We start from the raw sequence: 17,379 nt of genomic DNA, 5'->3' as shown, positions 1-17,379 counted from the left end.
CGCTCTTAAAACAAGTTACTCGTTGTGGTCTGGCAGCTGATTCGGCCTGCTTAGCAGTTGGAGTTGTGGCAGTGACTGCAGCAGCTCATCGGGCCAATTAAGGTGCTTTAAAAGTCTAACCAGACAGCACCCTATAGCTGCAATTACCATCAAAAAATCACACTGTTTCTGAGTCATTATAATGTTTTTACATCTGAACACACAGTCATGATGCACATAGTTTTAGATTTAGTGTAGCTTATAAATCTAGATATCGTTATCTCCAAAGACCATAGCAAATAACTGTCCTTAAACCTGGTTGGAAAGCACAGAAAATATAGTACAGGCTTGCCTTAGAATCATTATGTTTTTAAGTTTTATTGAGTATCAAAGTAATACAGTGATAGGTGTCTGTATATCCATGTGTGCATTACAAATAGGAACTGCTAATGCCTAATTCGGCTTACTTTTAATGGTGCCAGATTGACCTACGGCACAAATGTCTTCATTTTGTAACTTTGCCAACCTTATGCTACATGTAGTTACGTAGTTATTAACCCCATAATAAGCCGCATCGAGCCAATGGGTAAAACAATGATGGTTTAAATTCACTGTTTGCTTTCCTGACAGAGAAAGTGGGACTTAAGTGCACAAATATAAATCAGTTATTAAAGTACAAGAATGTAGTACTCCATAAAAAGCTTGTGTTTGCATGTGTGTTGTGTAATTACTCTTAATCATTTGGAACAATATAAAACAATTAAAGCATGTAAGAAATTAAGGTTTTCAGAAATGTGGCATTCAAAGTGCCCTTGTTACAAGTTTGTTCTGAAAAAGAGTTTTACAGAAGTAATTGTAGGCAGTATTTAAAAGGAAGAAGGAGGGAGCAGCACCTGTCACTGTAATTTTACAGGTCTGATCAGATGAGGCTTGGGTTCATGACACGAGGAATAAGTTGAACTAACTTGAGGGAAGATGGCTTGCTGTCTCGTGTCACACCGCAGCCGGTTGTGAGAAAGAGACCCGATCAGCATCAATGTGCAGCAAAGGCAGCGAGGCAAAGGTGGACGGGGCTTCTGGCAGTTTCTGAGTTTTGTTTGGGGAAACAAGAAGAGTGCTCGGTAGTCGGGAGCTTCAGATGTCACTAGCCATTTTCTTTTCCAAAAGAGCATCTGAGGCGGAACGAGAAGGAGCAAAGTTTTGTGAGGTTAGAAGCAAAGACATGTTGTAAGGTCGCTTTGTTGGAAAACTTTCGCATCAACATATTTTATCTGAACAGTTTCTGTGAGATTACTTTGATTTAACAACCTCATGACTGTCACAGTGAGGTCATTATCAGCTTTGTGGAAAGGAACCTGGCATTAAATGATGGAAAATCAAGTGAGAAGAAGTGGGAATACTCAAGTTTGCTGACATAATTTTTTTTTATAATTGGCATTAAAACCACTAGGACAGCAAGTGCGGTTGTTGTTTTTAAATGACTTTTTAGGGTGTTTTTGATTAAATGGAGTCACAGTCATTGCTAATGCACATCGGATTTATTTGGAATGAATGGAATGAATGTTTAGTAAATGAAGATTAAATCAGTTAATCCTCGAACCAAGAGAGGATGAAGAAAAGTAATAAAGACAGAAAGTGAAATACTGTATGTGACATACAGTAACAACACACACGGCTGGCAGAGAGTCATGCAGAAAGATTGGTAATGCCTCTTCATCACAAATGTGACATCTTTATTGACATCGATGGTCGTATGTGATCCCTTACGATTTCCCTGTCGCTGTCTTTCTCCACAGAGAATAGATCCGGCGCCAGAGGTGCCAACTAATCTACATCAGAGCTGAGCATAAAAACACAGAGGAAAGAGCTGTTCCTGTAAAAAGTGAGAACACACTTCTACACACCTCCGGCCGCCTCAGAGTTTATGGACTACATGTTGATGAGAGCCAGAGAAGATACAGCTTACCGAGTTTGAAGGAATTGTGTTGGGAAGAAGAGGGCAAATGGTGCGGGAGCGCTTCCTTCTCTGTCAGCCCCACTTAAAAAGTAAGCTGATGATGTGTTTCTTTTTCTTACACTTGATTTAGTCTGTGCATTAGAAATATATGAAATTTAAGGTTTTACAATGTCATCAAACCAAAGTGGAATAAAAGTATTTGAATTTGATGATGCTCTTATGCTATTTTAACCCTGAGGCTCCATGGATTATGTTTGAGTCACAGTGACCAGCATTTCTTCTCAAAAAAAATAATAATTTGGAGGCTCATCAAGTCAATTACCAACGATTTGCAGTGTCCTCATTATATTTTCTGGAGTTTATTCTGTACTATTCTGTCCACTGCAAAATGATAATAATACATTTTAAAAAAAATCATTTTTCTCCAAGTAATGTTGTCTTTTTCTCGAGTCCAAACAAAGAAGGGATCTAAAGATTTATCGTCTCAATTTGTACAACATGGACCAGAATTGAAATTTACATTACAGGTACATTTATATACAGTATACTGATGTTTCTGCTGTATATTTTGCCATTAATATAATATTGGTGATTTTGCTTGTATTTTACCAAAAGAGCAAAAACAGCTCGATAGGAAATCACAACTTGAGAAACGGGTTAAAATTTGTTTGTTTCTTTTATCAAACAGAATATTTTTTTTTAGTAATGGTTCAAGGAGTTGTAGCCTCACACAACACTGACTGCTGTTCTGAGTTTTCTTTTCCAGAGAAATAGAAGCTCAGCCCTGAGACTCAGATGTAATTGCATTAAATAGAAGACACAAATTTGGGTATTTTAACCCCATCCAATGTGAATCTAACTCAATGAACCTTTGTATTGGATCAAAATTTAAAATGCATTAGCCTACGACAGACTCGCTATGCTGCAGAAATAACAGCTGGGACGATCTCTGCTTATAATTTTCTTTCATCATCTAGCATTTTCATGAAATACAAAAACACTGATTCACCTAAAAGAGACTATGGAGCTGAAGCAGATGCAAACTAAGCCAGAGCACCTTCTCCACTGTACCTCTTTCTGAAATTGTGGCAGTAATTAAATAAGACATAAAAGAAGCTATTTAACAAACTAACACTTATCAACATTTAAACGGTGAACAATAAAGCCCGATTATCCCCCTCATTTTCTGCTTTCAGGGCGGGAAGCCAAACAAAGCAATCAGTAAAGGTTTCCTTAAAAGCCAGCGCCCATTAACGAAATATACGAACTCGCTGCTGTCGGTCAATGATTCGAGGTGGACTGTGTGTCTCGTGACAGTTTCAAAGCCCAAAATATAGTCATCCACAAAGGATTTTACTTCCCCCTCCCACATAAAGGACAGCTATCTGTTTGAAATGTGAGATAACATTTAAAAAAATAATATTCTAAAATGTCATTTTTATCAGCTTATCGTCTAAATCAGGAAAAGTACAATATGTTCTGTGTTTCAAGCCCAGTCTGGCCGGATGTCGCGGGGTGAAAGTGAGGTCGTGTGGATTCAGAGAGGGGAGAGTTTTGGAAAAAACTGTTTGAGGCATCTCAGGATTCAAAGCAACTTTTGCTTAAAGATGGGAACACTCCCACAGCTGATGCAGTATTTCATGCAGTCGAAACCCACACAAACCGAGAAGAAGTCAAAGTCGAGTGTACACTGCATAGGATCTTTTCTGAGCCCCGGGGGCGGCCTGTTTCTGTTTATCCACCCGGACTCCTGGTATGGTGAATGATCGACTCATACAGCTTCAATTGTGACAATACAAGATATTATATATCTTATTTTGAAGAAAATCCTGCTTACATATGCCTTTTTAGCCACAACTACAATTCAGCCTCATGGGGAGAGTTACTCAAATTTGATATATTTAATGGCTCTGTAATTAATTTTCTAAGTTCTATAGCTGCTGTAATTTTATTTAGGATCAAGTCTTATTAGACAAAAGTGGATTTTAACTGGATGGTATCTGCCAACATTTATTATTTCAATCTGTCAAAGGAAAAGCTAGTATTTGTTTAGAGGATATAAAGGCGAACGCTGCACAAACAGAGTGACGCACAGAGAAAGATAGAGAGAGAGAGAGAGAGAAGCTGCTGCAAAAAGAAAAGCTGACTGAATATGCAGAAAAAAGAACAAAATCCCTGAAGGAGAGATGAAAACACTGTGAAATGCAGTTGACGTGGACAATTTAGGACAAGGCGTTTAATGACATTTGCGAATGCGGCACAGACAGCTGACAGGCCGGGCGAAACCGCGGAAGGACGACACAATTGTAATGGGATGCAAGATGATGACGCCAAAGAAAAAGTGGGTCTCGGTCAAGCGCTTCCCACTAGCTTCAAATGTGATTGGTGAAACTGCGACAGTGAGAGCAAGGACTCTAAAAAAAAAAATCTGTTCTGAGTAAGGAACGCAGAACTGCTTTTGTTAAATCAACACAGACTGAAATGGAGTCCTCAGACGTCCGGGGTGTGTGTGTGTGTGTGTGTGTGTGTGTGTGTGTGTGTGTGTGTGTGTGTGTGTGTGTGTGTGTGTGTGTGTGTGTGTGTGTGTGTGTGTGTGTGTGTGTGTGTGTGTGTGTGTGTGAAGACGTGCACAGACAGGACTTGATTTTTGAAAGTACAGTATAGGCTTTGATGTGCTGGTTGTGATGTGGACAGTATGGAGATCAAGTCACAGGGAGATGAGTAGTACAGTGAAGTGGGAAATGACACGGGACGTCATGTGATTGAAACTGACCTAGGATCAGTCCTACTGAGATATCCATCAGATCTTCTGGATTATGCGTTCTGTTTTTGGAGGCTCCTTCATTGGATGTGAATTGAATTGTGAAATTTGTTCTGGTCAAGGACGAACTGGATCTGTTTGTTCACAGTATGAAAAACTGAATTTCACCACCACAACGATACAAAGATGTATTGTGCATGATCAAGACTCTTTGCGACATGAAGTGATGGTGGACCATTCACATTCTGTAAAACCTGAATTACATACAACTTCTGTTTTGCTGTTTTGTATTAGTGAAAGAAAAGTGCTACTGTGTAGTCACCATGTCGACATCTTTCAGGCAGCGCTGATTGTGGTGAGCAGAAGGCTTGCAGTGGAAATGGCTTTGCTACTTGTGTTACTGAAAAGCAGCAGATCACTGAGCCTTTCTTCAACGTAACTGTTGTTGTTTTCATTCCCAACAATCTCCAGCAGCATCAGAAACTCGAAGAGGAAAACAAGAGCAATCACAGTTCCTGTGATTCACACATGATATCTTCATAGTTGCCAGAGACCCAATGTATAGTATTTTAAGAGCCTGAGCAGGTAAGCCTCCTCAGCTTACCTGAATGCACTATAGCCTGAACCTTTTTTTTTTTTTTAACATAAATCTTGATATTGGCACCTTAAATTTCCTAATTTAAAAATGTACTTGTTTTGAATTGTTATCAAGATACATACTAAGCAGGAAATTAAATTAACAACCGACAAACTATGTAATAGTGACATTGTGTCCAAAAATGTGTTTGTTTGGTTTGCTATCATTACTGATCAATTCATCTGTCCAGTTCTCGAATAAGCCACGCAAACACAAATCGAGCTGTACTTGTCTACCACACTTACAACCTTATAGTTTTACTTTCCCTGAAATATCCCTGTTATTATTCTATGATGATGCTGAAACAGAAATTAATTTCCCCAACATTCATTGTGATTTTAATGTCCAAACTTTGACAGCTGCTTGATAGAAACTGAAGGTAACATAAATGCAAACCAAATAACATTTGAGGATCATCAAAAGTACAAAGAACTTTTTTGTGCATCACATTTATCCAGATACATAACACTTCACCTTAATCAAAAATCAGTCAATTTGAGATCACCAAGGGGAAATATTAAATTTATATTTGATTAAGAAAATAAAGGCAAGTACAACATCTGATTGTGCAGTAGGAATATTGAATACGAACCATTATAAAGTACAGAAATAAAGGAAAACAGAAATATTGAATGTGTAGTTCTCTTAATATTTGATAATCATAGTGTAAGACCTTCACAGGAAGCCACTGCTGTTGAGGACAAGTAGCAGCAGGGAAGTGATCAGTTTATACAATATTTCTCGCATTACTTTAGTTGTAAGATTGCTGAGTTTTATGTCTAGAAGCATGTTCAACAGTTTGTGGCTGTTGGACCTCTAATATGGCTGCGAGGCATAACAGGTCTGCAAAGGTGTCATGAAACAGAGAAGTTTTCCACTGGTGTTATCTCTTTTCTTTTCCCTCTGTTGTCTCTGAGGTTAATTTTCAACCTGAAGGCACAGCATTGTTTTGTGACTCAGCTGCCTGGGCCTCCCACGCCCTGTATTTATATTGCAACTTGTCAGGGTTGAATTAAAATTTAACCAATTAAGTTAACCAACCTCCCTCTCTCCCTTTCTCACAAATAAAAATAAAAAAAATCCAATCAGAGTCCCAGCTGAAGCGTGACAACCACAGGCTGACTCGTTGACTTAAAGGCAAAAGATAAATTTGCCTTTTATAAATCTCGTTTAAAATGCTCAAGTGTGTTTGTTGAAAATGGAGACGTTAGCTCGTCTTGAGATTAATCTGCTTCCTCTTTTTTTTTTTTTTTTTTTTTTTATGTAGCAGCAACGTTAAAAGCCTCTGATATCAGTAGCCAGCGGTGCCCTGATCAAAGACCGCATTATGACCAATGACACAAACTGACACATCTAAAGTTTATTTACCAGCTACTCTGCCAAGCTCAGGCTATCTCAGCACCAATGTGGCCAAACGGCACATCTCCCACTGAACATCAGGAACATTTTAAAGAGCAAAATCCAAATGCATGTAGATCATTTATGTTAACGAAGACAGAGAATGTTTGTTATGCAACAAGTAGTTCCGACCCAGAGATGTGATTGGTCAACTGAACATTTGGAACGTGCTCAGATCAGCATCACATCCTGCTCATCACGAGAAATATCATTCCGCCTCCTCAATGGGAATACATAATTGGAATTAAATTCGGTATAATATGCAATATAATGTTGTTTTTAGTTGTTATATGTCTATTAAATGTGACCCATTTGGGGAAATCGGGTCTCTTTTGGTCTTAATTTTTCGCTCCGAGCGGCAACACCGTAACACCACAGATAGTTGGACACTTAAAACCCTAGTGGCGGTAAGCTTGACCGGCTATGTTTTGACACATGACACGGTGCTGAAATCTTAAAAATACATGAGTCTGTCGATATCTTTTTTCAGCGTATATCTTAGTTACAGCAAGGTTGAGCGAGCTGAGCAGTTTTGTGTTTCTGTGTGCTTTATTTATTCAGTTTGTGAAACCATCTCTAAAGAGCAATAAAACGGACTAGATCTCGTCTCTGTTGCTACGGTCGTTACTAAGGGTCGGACTACTTCTTGGAGTGGTTACATGAACCACTTAATTCACCCTAATCGAAAATCAGTCAATTTGAGATCACCAAGGGGAAATATGAAATTTCCCGGTCAGGGCCGAGGCGCTTGCGGACTGCATCACTGTCGTGCCAATAATGACGTTAAAACACAGCCTCAGGTATAATATTGTTTAATTGTGAACATTGTGGTTGCTGCCTGCCAGAGACTGAAGTCAGAACATTAGTGTGAATAATACTGTCTGGAATCTGCTTCAAATAAAAAGTGCAAAGAATGTCAACTTTCTTTTGTCCATCACATTTATTCAGACACAGAAAACAAATAATACAGAGTTGACCTGAACTTAAAGTATAATTTTGGAACAACACTAAGGCACTGGCAGGGCTAAAAGCTTATCCTTTGTTGGCTGACAGTATTTCATTTTGAGTTCTTTTGATGTTCCCCAGGGTTTTTTGTTCCATTGCTTTAATTGCACATATATGGGAACGGGGGAACATAGGACCCTGAAAACATAGGACTCTGGTAAAATAGACACTCCCATTTAAAAAAATTTTTTTTTAAATGGGATGCTTATTAAGCCAAACATAGTATTGCAACATTTAATAATATACATATCTAGTTCAGTTCAGTTAAGGTGACTAATTTATTACTATAATACCCTTGAGAAACCTGCTGGATTACATGATTGATCAGCACCAGCATGTAATACATTTCAAACAAAATCCTCTCAAAACTCTGTCAACAACATGTTGATTTGGTCTTACTTTTACACACATTGCTACATTGAGCTGAAGTCCTTTTGTTAATGCTGAAAGGATTTACCTGTAATCTGTCTGTTTTGGGAAAGAAACACTGAGCCAAACGTATTTTGGGGCTACAGTGGAGAGGACAGAGAAATTGACTGGTGGCCCGACACAACGTATTGTAGAGCTGTAAAGATAAAACATGTTATAGTGCTGTAAAGCTATATATCAAGTCACTTCAGGGCACTGTGTGCTGCATACCCACCAGCAAAGAAACGCCCGCAAGTTGAATCTCCCAGCTGTGAATCATGTATGCACTCTGTAGCTGCTCTACTATTTCTATTATTGTGCAACAGAATATTTTCAAATCTATATCCAATGAAATAAACAATATGATTTAAGAATGTAATATTTATTCATATAGTGCTATTTATTTGTTTCATTATCTCTTTTCTTTGATATTTATATGGCAATTAGATGCAAACATGCAGAGTCTGTGGAAATGCTTCTTCTGTATAAACAAATAATACAGCTGAATGATGAAACTGCCAAAGTCTTCGCTCAATGTCCAGATGGAACTCTGCATATGTGATGTGTACTTTATTTGAAGCAGAATTCCATTTTCAGTTTATCCTTAAATATATCTCACATATAATTGAAGAATTGGTTATGTAGGTGATGTCTGAGATGTATTAAAAACAAAAATAAAAACACGAGTTTCACGATCGGAAAACCCAAAAAATTTCTTGTATACTGGGTCTTCCAGTCAGCAACAGAGATGAGAAACTGCTGAGTGCAAATCCAATTACTCCGTTACGCTTGGAAATTGGTGCATAAACCAAAGGAAAAAACAACAAGTGAGTTAGTATGGGGTGAATCCATTATTCTTTATCCTTTAACATGTTATTCAATCTGCCTCTATGGCGTACTCACGTTGCGTGTTTTTAAAGAAGAGGATAGAGATTTAATGGGATTGTAATGCATTGGTGCATAAAATAATTCATAATTAAAGTGTCTTTTGAGCCACAAACACAGGGACTAATTTGGTTTTGAAAACATGTCAGGCGGAGAATATAGACGGCTTTATTCAAAACACTTCAAGAGCTTTAGTGTTTACACAAATGTCAGTTTATTTTACGTAACAATCAAGATCTTGATTTTGTGTAACAGTATGTGAAAGATGCAGATTGTGAAGTGTAAAATACGTCTTGTTTATCAATGCCATTTTTTCTTTCTTTCAAGAAACATGTTTCCATGTTTTAAGGTTAAAGATTGTTGTACATGTCTGCAAAGACAGTGTTTTGGATGGAAGATTACAAGAAATGTTATGTACACACACAAATACAGCCTCCACGATTAACCAGAAATTAATAGACCATGCTTTTCTGCCTTCATATATATTTTTTTTCCGCCATTTTAGATCTCTTGATGTATTTCTATCATCACCGTGACCATCATGTTTTGCATCATCCTTTCCACATGTCCAATCTGTAAATCTAAAATGTGATCCGTGGACATGGCATGTAAGATAAGCTGTGGGCCACTATTATCTTTTCCCTGCCATCAGTAAAGTGGATTTCCTGATACATCAGCAACCCCTTTGGTCATCCAAAATCCAGTTTTACAGATTTCTTAGTCGTATTCCTCTTGTGGGTGTCTTAATGGGGGAGATGGGATTGAAAGGTCTTGCTCAAAGCTGCTTTCTGTCACTCTCCCTCCCTCCCTCCCTGTCTGTTTTTTTTATTTATGTAAATCGATCCAGTCTTGGGTTCCAGTATTAGATTGGGGGTTGTTGTGTGTACTGTGCTCTGCCTGAGGCGGCTGGCTGTCTAGCTAACACATTACCCCATATCCCTACTTTACTCCCCACTATAGATAACCGAAATGTAGACTGCAGCTATATAGATTGTCCACATGTGGGTTAATGTTTGCAATTTGATCATGCATGGATAGACACACACACACACACACACACACACACACACACACACACACACACACACACACACACACACACACACACACACACACACACACACACACACACACACACACACACACACACACACACACAGTACTTCACACACACGTAAACAGAAAGAGCAGTCCGGTGACTTTTGTGCTTTTATATAATTTTCTAGTAGAGGAAGACAAATGAGCAAAAAACAACAACAAAAGAAATCCTGAAATGTGTGTCTGACATATTTTTGCAGCACCTTCTTAATCCAGAGAATCACAACTCAATATGCTCTATTAATCCCTTTGGCTCTCTGCACCACTTCAATCTCACACCACATCTATCTTGTTTTTAAAGGACTGACCCAAATACTCCAGTATTCAAGAGACCCCCTGCTAAAGCTCTTGGGATTCAAAAGTCATCCATTCTTTAGCACTACTCAGCCTCCCTCTCTCTGTCACACACACCCACACACACTAAAACCTTGTGAACATTTACAACAGAATACAGTGTATATCCTTCTTAGTCATAAAAATAATCAATATCAAACTGCGTAAAGTAACAATCTGAGCTATTTAAATTTTTTATTTTACCCTTCAGGTTCCACCTAAAGTGCAGCTATGCTATTTGGCTGTATCAAGAGGATTGAAGTGGAAATAGGCCTGAAAAGGGATCAGTGGGTAGCATTTTAATTTAGCAGTTAATGAGAGTATTTTGTGGAGCTGCGGACACAGAGCACAGATGTTATTCTCATTTCCAATCTGACCAAGTTTCACGCAGCGAGCGCTGAGTCGGGAGACGCTGAGGGTAATAAAACTTAAAAACAAGAACCAGGAAGCAAGACTTGGAACCTGCCAAATAAAGCATGACACACGGTGATGGCAGAGATTTCACATAAAGGTTTCTGCAATAATCTGCCCTGTCAGGGCTAGAAGGGCAAAAATATGTGAACAACATGCGAGTAGAATTGGAAAAGCAGAATATGTGTATTTTAAATGTGTTACTATTTCACACCGAAGACAACTGAACTGAAATTCTGTCAAAAAAACACTTTTCTTTTCTTAAAACATCACACTTCCCAGGTATAGAAATTCAGTGTCTCTGTGTGTGACACACTCTGCTGCTGCCAAAATATAAATTACTTTCAGCCAACCTCAATTTCAGACATCTATTTTCCAGCCTTTACACAGTGTTTTTAACAGAAGTATCAAATGTCCAGATAGGTTTGATAGTTAGATACAACTTGAATATAATAGTACATTTTTAACATGTTAACATTCTCAGTGGAGAAGAAACTCAATCCTCCGTTTATCAGAAGAATTTACAAAACATGTGGACTGACAAATGATAGACAGTAATTACTTTCCATTAAATTATCCCTGACCTGCCACAACTGAATAACTCCTGGAGTGTTCGAGTGCTTTTAGATGATTGCACTTGAAAGGGAGTGGAACATCCACAATTTGTTCTCACAATTTTTTTTAATGTTTTGGTAATAAATATGTATGCAGATTCATTTTTGCAAATTCAACTCCCAGCGGAGTTATCATTCGCTCGGTTAATTATCGGGCTGTCTGACTTGCACTCCTGGGAATCCTGTAATCTGTATGAGAGACGACTGGCTCTGGCAGATCACCTCGGATTTGTGAGAAAATCAATACTACAGCCTGACGATGTTCGCTGCTGTGTGGGCCCTAACGGTTTGACTAATGGCCCTGGTTATTGAAGACTGCAATGGGCTCAAGTTGTCACTGACAGTGTTGCAATTTACCGGTTTCCAAACCTCAGTAGTCAATAATCTGCTTACTGTTATGGGATCTCTCACTTAATCTGTAACAACAACAAATCATGGTGCCAATCAAAGTCTGAGTTCAGTTTATGTAGATGCCTGCTGCACAATTAACGGTGACTGCAAACAGTTAATTAGCTGTCACATCATCTGCATTCAGCTGCAGATTATATCTTTCCATTACATTTTTATTGCACTTACGAAACTATGTAACACAATTAAGGAGAAGTTTTTAAGCAGTGCCTAGTGCCATCCTGACTCATGATGATCGTGTCGCGCTAAATCAGGTTCTTTCTTCTTGATAATGAAAAGTATCTTCAGCTCTGCCTGGCTAATGCAGCCATCTGCTGGCAACTCCTAATGGACTTATGGAGCCTCTCAAGATCTCATAAATAATTTAGAAGTGGAGAGTATTCTCAAGACGTCATATTTACACACAAGGCTTAATGCTAAGTGTAAGATTGGACTTGTCGATTCTAGAGACACTTTTCTGGTGTGCTCTGAACATTCAGAACAGTACACACCAAATTTAGTTTTATAACTGACTGTAATCTTGGATTACTGTTGCTTATTCAACATGATGATTGTTGGCTCTGCAGTTATCGTTGTGTCTTTTTGGCTTTGAGTCAAAGGCAGGCTGTTGTGAGAGCCTGTGTTGGGAATCCTCACAGATTCATCTGTGTGTACTCATCCCCCTGATGAAATGATTATTAATCAGTCAAAGAAACCAACTTGTTACTGAGTGCAAGATGTCTCTTTTTAGACACAATAATTGCAGCATGTTCCTAGATTCTAATATTATTTAGACAGAAAAGAACTGAAGTACGGTGTGAAGCTGTTAAATATTTCTGAGCTCCTGAAATTTACTGAAATGACTTCAGTTGTCACCTGGGAGCATTAACTAATTCATTTGGGCATTAGTGCTAACTGTTCATTTCTCTTTCTCTTTCAGGGTGGAGGTCACAGGATTCCAGCTCGCTGCAGTGATTTGAGGATTAACCACACCCTTGGAAAAAAGAGACAGTGCTGATGTTCACCATAATGGCACCTGCCAAACTAACTGCTTGGCTTTTGATGCTGTTTATGTGTTTGACACTACATGCCAGCATGCTTCAGTTTGCTGCAGCCACGATACAAGGGTACATTGGGGACGCAGACATGACATGCCCATCTGTATGCAGGTGCGATGAGGACTTTATCTATTGTAATGATCGTGGACTGAACTCCATCCCATCACTGCCTCCCTCTGCGTCCGTCCTCTACCTTCAGAACAACCACATAAACAATCCGGGCCTGCCCACCTCTTTGGAGCACCACCTTGCCGTCCGTGTGGTCTACCTCTACGACAATGAACTGGATGAATTTCCCATGCACCTGCCGCCATCTGTGCGTGAACTGCATTTGCAGGACAACAACATTCGCACTATTCCCCGTAGTACGCTGGCTCGGATGCCCTTACTAGAGAAGCTCCACTTGGACGACAACTCTATTTCCACTGTCTCTATTGAGGATCAGGCCTTTGCTGACAACCCACGGTTGCGCTTACTTTTCCTTTCACGCAACCACCTGTCTAGTATTCCCTCAGGACTTCCTGCCTCTCTGGAAGAACTCCGTCTGGACGACAACCGAATCTCCACAATCCCAACCCATGCCTTCCGTGGCCTCGCCTCACTTAGATGTCTTGTCCTGGACGGGAACCTTTTGGCAAACCAGCGCATTGCTGATGACACATTCTCTCGCCTTTCCAACTTGACAGAGTTGTCCCTAGTCCGTAACTCCCTCCAGACCCCACCTGTCAACCTGCCCAGCGCCCATCTGCAGCGGCTGTCGCTGCAGGACAATGCCCTGACTCATATGCCACGTGGTTCCTTGGACGGCATGCACAGGCTGCAGAGGCTGGACCTGTCAGGAAACAACCTAACTACTCTGCCAAGGGGACTCTTCAAAGACTTGGACAACCTTGGTCAGCTGTTAGTGCGAGGAAATCCTTGGCACTGTGGCTGCAACCTGCGCTGGCTGTTTGACTGGCTGCAGGCCCGTGGTAACTCCATTACTGTCAGAGGTCTTACCTGCCATGGGCCTGACAGGGTGCGAGACATGGCTTTGTTAGACCTGGCCAGTGAGATGGAGGAATGTGAGGTGGTGAGGACAGCAGGGACCAGAGACAGAGTGGGCATAGGTGGAGTCGAGAGCTCTACCACCAACACCCCACCACAGGGCTCGCTCTTCACCCTCCGCTCAAAGCGACCTGGCCTGGGGCTTCCTGACTCTGGCTTAGACTACACTCTTAGCAGCAGCGGTGTGGGGAAGAGCCTGGCCCTCAACGTGAAGCCACTGTCTCATAACAGCGTCCGTATTACCTGGAGTGTGGCGCAGCCCAGCTCCTCCTTCAGGCTGAGCTGGCTCCGACTCGGTAACGGAAACGCCATGGGATCAATCACAGAGACGCTCGTCCGGGGTGATCGGCGAGAGTATCTGCTTACCTCCTTGCAACCACGCTCCAGCTACATTATCTGCATGGTGCCCCTTCCGGCCAGTTCAGAAAGCAAAGGCGCAATTTCTGGAGATGCCGACACTGATGAAGCTCTGGTTTGTGCAAAAGCTGAAACGTCAGATGTTACTCTGGTGGAGGAAGAGGAGGATAAAGACTCAAGGCAGATAACAGCGCTGCCCATGGCAGGGATTATTGGCGGGGCTACCGCCATTGTATCTTTGGCTCTTATTTTTGGTGTCTTTTGTTGGTACGGACACAGGACTGGGCATTTGTGTTCCCGTGACCACTATACTCGCAACAGCTCCAGAAAAAGCAAAGCCTGTGATGACTACATTGAGTCTGGCACCAAGAAGGACAATACCATCCTGGAGATCCGTGGCCCGGGTTTCCAGATGACGCCTATGGCAGCTTGCCAGCCAATGCAGCCAAAACCGCTACGAGAGGATTATATCATTCATACCATATTCCCCTCCAATGGCACTGGCTTGTACAAAGGTGCCAACCATGTTTCTAATGCAGGACACGGCACCAACCGTGGCTATAGAGAAGGAGGAATCCCAGATATAGACTACTGTTACACATGATGTACTTTACCAGATCTTGTTCACAGTGTTATTGGTAAACTGTATAGATGCACAATTTCCCTTCGCATGGACACTTCTGAAGCACCCCTCTGTGCCTTCTTTTTCTTCTGGTCTCCCATTCCAAAATGACCTGCTGTTCACTGCACTGAAAGTACCGTATGTGATTAACTGGAACTGAAACCGCGTGGGGACAGTTCACCGCGGGACGCAGCAACCAATGCCCCAGGTGTAAATGCACAGCTGAGCGTTTCTTCACCATCTTAGTAATGGCCTGTGTATGTTTCCTTATCTGCTTCTACCCTGTGACATGTAAGCAAAGAATGTATCCACTGTGGAAAGGTCAAACTTTACATAGGCGCACACACAGGAGCCACAGCAGTCGATTCAAAATGGATAAAGAAAGGAAGAGAAACAGACATTTTTGGTAGTCATCTCCTGCTCACCGGTCATACACAGTATGTAGTCTTATCAAGTCATTGTTCCAAACGCCTCAACTATATTGATGTGCCCTACCAGCTATCCAAGGAAAGGGCTTTGTAAAGCTGTGAATTGTTCTCTTTCAAACAACCCAATAACCATGTGTCTTAAAATAGGCTTGTTATTACCTTATCCAGTAGTTGGCAGGGTGAAGATCTTGTAAGGGCTGGTCAGCCTTGGTTATACCTCTTGAGATCATTCACCGGAGATCCGTATTGTAGTGTTGCATCAGATGAAATGCAGCACAAGCGTGTAGATAATTTACTTAGATACCGGCTGAGCTGTGTTTGAAAAATTCTTTGCTATTTTTATCAGTGGTTTGTTTCGTAGCCTATTGAAATCCTACACAGTTCTCTTTATTTATTAATTTTGTTCCTTATGTGATGTTTTTTGTCTCTGCTTAAAGTTTTTTTAATTTTTTTTATCTTCACCCTCATGTTTGTCATTATTGATCGACCTTTTGATGAAGACAGTGGCTTTTTTTTTTCATCTAAACAACGAGTGAAGAAAATATACTAATGGCTGTCTCCGGGTTCATGTTTGGTTAAAAGCATCAGTGTGAATTCTCGATTGAAGCTGTTTGTATTATTATGTAATTTTGAAATTAGACCCCACCCAAAGACGAGCATGTCAGCCCAATGAGACAATACACACCAACCTCAATCCCTCTTTTCTAATGTTGTGCCTGTGTGCTTAACCTGCAGTTTCATTTGGTGACTTTTGGTTGTAAAATGTTTCCTCCACATTCTTAAAGTGACGACAGCGTTTGCAGAGAAAACCAGACTGGACAAAATACTAATGTGGAGCCTCTCGTGGGAGGCAGACTCTTGTGAGTGAACCTCGAAATGAGGGTGAGAACTGTGAGCGCAACTGAGGAGACTCAAACCGCAACACTGTTGACCTACACTGTGGGGCGGCGGCCAAGCTGTGTGGGTGGGTGGATGGACAGGTGGGAGGGGAGCCGGGTGCTGGGGTGGCTCCTCGGTGATGGGAGTTCATTGATGTTTGTTTTAGCAACGGTAAAAGGCCTCCACTCATTCCACCTCTTTTATTACTGAGCAGCACTAAAAATGTAAATGTATTAGCACTTAGCAGGGAGCAGGGATAAATGTAATGACAGGCGAGGGAGACAGAGGGTAAAAAAAACATATCCATGCGCTGACAAAGATGCAGAATTGATGGCTGTGGTGCAGTGGGGTTTACCCATGCATAAATTTGTTTGTCATACTTTGCTTCTACCCTTAGGTTTATTATTGTCCATCAGTTGTTTACCACTGTGTTGCTTCCAAAGGGGAAAACCAATCGTGCTTCCTTGACTGTTCTGTCTGGCAGAGTTTTACACTGGTGTCAGGCAATCTGTCAGTGGAATGTATATTTTATCTTGCACCCAAAATCACTGGCTTCAATATATACCATCTTACTGGCCTGGCTATTTCTGTTTTGGGGAATGTTGGTATAATGTGATTGCTATTTTATAGTGGGTCTATTCAAGATGCGTACTTCCTCATCATTTGTATAAATAAAACCATGGCCACAGCCACATGAATATTTTTTCTGGTGAAATAATAGAAATTAATGGTGCCATAACTTTGCGTAAAAAAATTATGTGAACCTGAGATATGTGTGGAATTTGCTTTATAAATTCATCTTCAGAGGGGATCAATAAAAGTTTTATAATCTTGTTATTACTGCAACCTGTCATTTCACCTCATGCCTGGGGAGACTTCTTTTTTTTTCTTTTTCTCACAACTCTAAATGCTTTGGTGGAGTATAAAACTATTCTAGCAACCTGGTTTTAATGCAGAAATTAGGCCTACATATTGCTTTCATTTGATGAGGACAGTGAGGAGTACCTGGATGAAACCAACTACAGCCTGTGTCAGACATCTGGAACCAGTTGAGATTATAAGTCGGAGCTGAGATGAGTCAACAGGCTACTGCCTGAAGTGACTTTATGTTCACT

General features: G+C 40.6%; 1 protein-coding gene across 6 annotated transcripts in view; it reads left to right on the top strand.

Annotated features, from left to right (window-relative positions):
• The window catches only part of flrt1a (fibronectin leucine rich transmembrane protein 1a), a 40,462-nt gene extending 23,361 nt beyond the window's left edge, over positions 1-17,101 (top strand). For 4 of the 6 annotated variants that reach the window (XM_069700648.1, XM_069700650.1, XM_069700651.1 and 1 more), the window contains 2 exons: positions 1,776-2,025; positions 12,814-17,101. In XM_069700648.1, the coding sequence (XP_069556749.1) occupies positions 12,891-14,939 (2,049 nt within the window). In that variant the 5' untranslated portion in view covers positions 1,776-2,025; positions 12,814-12,890 and the 3' untranslated portion in view covers positions 14,940-17,101. The remainder of the gene's footprint in view (positions 1-1,775; positions 2,026-12,813) is intronic. The other 2 variants (XM_069700652.1, XM_069700653.1) reach the window with 2 other exon arrangements.
• The last annotated feature ends 278 nt before the right edge of the window (positions 17,102-17,379 follow it).

The sequence above is a fragment of the Brachyistius frenatus genome, unplaced genomic scaffold, assembly GCF_029030835.1.
Source record: "Brachyistius frenatus isolate BFR_SWC_R1_liver_20210118 unplaced genomic scaffold, ASM2903083v1 Contig_34, whole genome shotgun sequence".
Taxonomy (NCBI): domain Eukaryota; kingdom Metazoa; phylum Chordata; class Actinopteri; family Embiotocidae; genus Brachyistius; species Brachyistius frenatus.
Note: the sequence above shows the minus strand (reverse complement) of the source record. Positions and strands in the feature narration are given on the sequence as shown.